The 5234-nt window shown below is 33.3% G+C and overlaps 1 protein-coding gene across 1 annotated transcript in view; it reads left to right on the top strand.

Annotated features, from left to right (window-relative positions):
- Positions 1-3206: 3206 nt before the first annotated feature.
- LOC106456963 (putative ammonium transporter 1) overlaps positions 3207-5234 on the top strand; it is a 35859-nt gene continuing 33831 nt past the window's right edge. Inside the window, exon 1 of the mRNA XM_022382768.1 lies at positions 3207-3810. Coding sequence (XP_022238476.1) covers positions 3438-3810 — 373 coding nt within the window. The 5' untranslated portion in view covers positions 3207-3437. The remainder of the gene's footprint in view (positions 3811-5234) is intronic.

Genomic DNA, 5234 nt, shown 5'->3' with positions numbered 1-5234 from the left:
TTCTAGCGTTGTAAGTCCACAGACCAGCGCACCGTCTTTAAATACAGAGTTTCCGTTTCATTCCGGCTTTTAGTACATGCCGTATTAATTGGAATAAATGAACACATCAATAAAAGTAAGTGTTTTAAAAAGCTTGCGAGTCGTAATGTGAATCTCTGTGATAGCACAACATTTGAATATTATATCCTGTATCATATCCAGGTACTTGAAACATACAAAGAAACACATTAAGAATTGTTCCACATCATATTTATTATTCAATTTTATAAAATAGGCTTATATATCAACATGTTTTCATCCATGAAATGCAACAGTGACACATTAAGAACACAAACAAGTTATTCAATAGAGATTACCTTGATAGGAAGAATTAACTTCAAAGGAGAACATTTAATATGATATAAAACTGATAATTGCATGTACAGTACACTCTACAAGATTTTTTACTTCAAAACGGTATGATTCAGTTTCTTCCAGGACAAATTGCGGAGTAAGAAAAATTTTGTTTTTATAGCGTAGTGTAACCTGACTTTCATGTAGATTGTGTCTAGAGTGACAATCTATTTGGGACATTTTTTTCGCTCTATATTTAACTAATTTTTTTACAGTGACAATCCCACGATTCTGAAAGTGGGTGAAGAAAGAGTCGCAGATAGGAAGGCAACTTTTTGTTTTATTTCGTCTTTTTTAAAGATAAGAGAAGACTCATTATAGATAAATTAGAAAGCTCTAAATGTAGGATTATTTTTGTTGTAGAATGTTTTCATAAATATCTTTCTTTCGGTTAACTCAAAATTGCCAAAATCATTCACAAAGGAGTAGCTTTTCAATTCTTACTCTGATTTGCTGAAAAGATAACAGGAATAACCAGAGATTGGGTGGTGTTTCGTTGGGTGAGGTTTTCTTGCCTGCAGTTGTCCGGTACCTGAAGACATAGTATTCTGTGAACTGTAGAATTTAGTGAGAATTTGTGGAGAGGAGAGCAAATATTTAGGATGTCACTCTCCATCTCCTTGCCTTTTCCTTACATCTCCATTAAACTCCTCCTTCATATGTGTGGAACTCCAATGGCGGTAGGCCATTTTTTTGAGTATACAGCAACATGTAAGACTAGTGTAAAAATTATATGCCCTACACCTGTTGAAGACTAAAATTTTACGTTGTTTAAAACTGAATTATAATGCTGTCTGTTGATAATCAATTTTCGTCGAACTGCTTATAATATAAAGTGCATGTAAAAATTCAGAAGACGAAACAAATGGGAAGAGACAAAATAATTATGTTAATATAACATGAGACCTTGTTGCAGGCGATGATTAGTATGTTGATTAAACTGGAAAAAATGTCAGTCATAAAAAACGAGCGTATTATATGTGTTTACTTTCAAAGTTTATTTATACGGCAGCCTGGTTGAGCAGCAAGCTGCTTACTATAAACCCTAATTTTGAACTCATAGGCTAGTGGAAAGCACCTAGTTAATAGCACTCGTCGTCACTCTTGTAGCTCATCTACTACCCAAAATGTGGAGCGTATTTTTACGACAACGGGCCATGAACTGAGAACCTTCGGATTCCCATTTCGATCAAGCTAGCCATTAGACCATACCCACTCCAAAATACTTTACTATAGTCTCAGCAAATCATTGGGTGACTAACAAAATACTTTGAGAAGTATACTGCTTCATCATATCATCTAGCACACAAGTGACTAATAAAATACTTTGAAGAAGTATACTGTCTCATCAGATCATCAGGGGACTAATAAAATAGCTTGAAGAAGTATACTGTCTCACCAAGTCATTAGATGACTAATAAAATAGTTTGAAGAAGTATACTGTCTCGCCAAGTCATCAGGTGACTAACAATATAGTTTGAAGAAATATACTGTCTCATCAGATCATCAGGTGACTAATAAAATAGCTTGAAGAAGTATACTGTCTCACCAAGTCATTAAGTGACTAATAAAATAGTTTGAAGAAGTATACTGTCTCATCAAGTCATCAGGTGACTTGTAAAATAGTTTGAAGAAGTATACTGTCTCATTAAGTCATCAGGTGACTTGTAAAATAGTTTGAAGAAGTATACTGTCTCATTAAATCATCAGGTGACTAATAAAATACTTTGAAGAAGTATACTGTCTCATCAAATCATTAGGTGCCTAATAAAATACTTTGAGAAGTATACTGCTTCATCATATCATCTAGCACACAAGTGACTAATAAAATACTTTGAAGAAGTATACTGTCTCATCAAGTCATCAGGTGATTAACAATAAAGTTTGAAGAAATATACTGTCTCATCAGATCATCAGGTGACTAATAAAATAGCTTGAAGAAGTATACTGTCTCACCAAGTCATTAGGTGACTAATAAAACAGCTTGAAGAAGTATACTGTCTCATCAAGTCATCAGGTGACTTGTAAAATAGTTTGAAGAAGTATACTGTCTCATTAAGTCATCAGGTGACTTGTAAAATAGTTTGAAGAAGTATACTGTCTCATTAAATCATCAGGTGACTAATAAAATACTTTGAAGAAGTATACTGTCTCATCAAATCATTAGGTGACTAATAAAATACTTTGAAGAAGTATACTGTCTCATCAAATCATCAAGTGACAAACAAAAGCTTTTCAAAACAATGATTTTCGCGACTGTATATCTTTTTTATGCGTGCCTACGCTACTTGTAAATAAATGTTCGTAGTAAGCAATTTTAATAACTTCTGATATTTAGTAGACTTTACTAAACAACTTAACAAAAATGCCATTACCTTAACTTCACCACTAAAATACTTCTTTTACAATTTTTAATACAAAATGGAAGGTATTTTTTAACATCACAGATATAATGGAATCAAACAGATACAACAGTACCTCTACTTTCCAAACACCTGTGTCTAGAGGTAACGAGGATGATTCACTCCACTAGACCAACCATAGTAAGAGGGTCCACAAGTGTTCATAACACAGGTGGTTCGTGTTATACTGGCGTTAGCTGGCACCCTGTAGCTGATATTACGTCTAACCCTACTCCCAGCGTTCATTCTTATTATTCGGGTTTTCATGAAAGATATTAATTATCACTTTATTTTAAATAATTCTATGGTTTCTTGTTACATTTGTCTCATTTCTTCAATAATAACATCTGACCTAAAAAAAAAAGGATTTAAGCCTATTTAATAGCTTAATATACGGGAATCTCCAATGCAAGTGAAGTGCATATTGTTGTGTTTTTGAGATGCTTATGTGTGTGCTTCAACGGTACGCTGCAAGGTAGATTTCGACGATCAAAAGTATTTGGAAAGTTACTCGAAATATTGTTTTGTAGGCCTCATTCCCGTATTTTGTTTGATATTACTTTCTTTATAGTGAAATCACGTGATCCACCAACCATCCTCGTGCCAGTGTAGAATCTACTTCAAATTTCTCCAAATTCCAGAATGAGCAACGAAAACGTCACCTCTACTGAAGTTCTGTTGAACTCAACAAACATAACAAGCTTGCAGAGCAGTTCCGTGTCTCCTGGAATAAATAACACAGACAGTTTTAGTAGTAACTATTCCATAGAAACAACATCATCTATAATTCTGCCAGTAACAAAGCTGAATGGATCGATTGGTGATGACCTTAGCACAAATACTTTCGCATCAACGATCTCATTTTCAAACACAACAACAAGCTTGACCGACGTCAATACTTCCTTGACTTCAGATGTACTGTTGAATAACACAACTGAATCCACAAAGGCAATAGATGGAGTTTTTTCCGGAGCTGACACTTTTTTCTTGCTTACCATGGGGATCATAGTATTTTGTAAGTTCATGTTATTAGTAATTCGAAAAATGTAGTATGAAATATTTGTAGTTAGCTGTGTTATAGCAATCAGGGGTTTTCCTAGTGTACAATTGACCACAAATTGAGCACTTGTAAAAATATTTGAGCACTTGAAAATTCACCTATATAAGTAATTTCATGTGGATAAATATTAAAAACAACATGTGTAAGATTATATAATTTTATTCCAGAGTTGGTAAACAAATGTATTTACCAAAATATTCTTAATTTTTTGCATCATTTGTTACTAGGCCTGTATATATGAGGTGCAATAAGGCATCATGTGTTAAGAAATGATAAAGTTAAAATATAATTGTGCAGTTGAAAAATTCCTTAGGAAGAGCTCTGATAGTATGTAGCACGATTACCCTACAAAATCACACAATTGGTGAGGCACATAATAGTCAAAAGTAAAGTACATTGAATTGGATTTTATATGTTCAATGCCTACAACCTGGTTAACATCAGTTACATAAGATTTAGTGCATCTAATATTTTGTAACTTTTTTTTAATTTGTTATTATGGGATGGAAAATCGCGAAATTGTTTTAACATGTGATATAAATCTATAGCTTTGTTGTTAATGTGTAACATGGAATACCATATTGTTTCTATTCGTCGCGAAATTGTTTTAAAGTATAGCATATATTTGTAGCTTTGTTGTTAATGTGTAACATGGAATACCATATTGTTTCTATTCGTCGCGAAATTGTTTTAAAGTATAGCATATATTTGTAGCTTTGTTGTTAATGTGCAACATGGAATATCATGTTGTTTCTATTTTTGACGCCTATGACGTTTTGATGTGTAACTACTATTAATATTGCAGTATAATATCAATTTCATAATATTCTGAATTTAGTGAATTTATTTTTAATGTGTTTGGGAATAGAAGTTTTGTGAAATTTTGTGGTTTTGTTTAAAATTGGTTGTGACTAGAAAGTTCAAAATAATTAGAGCTACACACGCCCCTTTCTTGTCTGAAGTTGAATAGTAACTAAAAGCTTCTCAAATTATAAGAATTTATGAGTGAAAGCAAAGGAAAATACGTTATAATATGTAACTTACTCTACATATGCCATATACAGTGCCGTCGAAGTCTTTCGTCCAATACCAGGGCTTGTCAGAATGGCTTATAGTAGTTATTATTAGCTTTGTTATTTTCAAAGTCAAAAATAACTCGTTTATGTGACACATCAAGGCTCTCTCAGCATGAGACCACTTGTTCACTTTTCTAAAGTTTTAGTTAACTTATAGTAGGTCTGGCGTTAATGCTGTGTCCGGATTGGCCAGCACTTACATATGAACCCGACGTGCTGACAACTACACGGATAGCAGGTTTGAAATTATTGCAAATGGTCTGTCGGCCTTTCATCTCTATATTTTGGAGGCCACCTTTATTA

The sequence above is a fragment of the Limulus polyphemus genome, unplaced genomic scaffold (assembly GCF_000517525.1).
Source record: "Limulus polyphemus unplaced genomic scaffold, Limulus_polyphemus-2.1.2 Scaffold276, whole genome shotgun sequence".
In the NCBI taxonomy this organism is placed as follows: Eukaryota; Metazoa; Arthropoda; class Merostomata; order Xiphosura; family Limulidae; genus Limulus; species Limulus polyphemus.
This window is presented reverse-complemented; position numbering and strand designations above follow the sequence as displayed.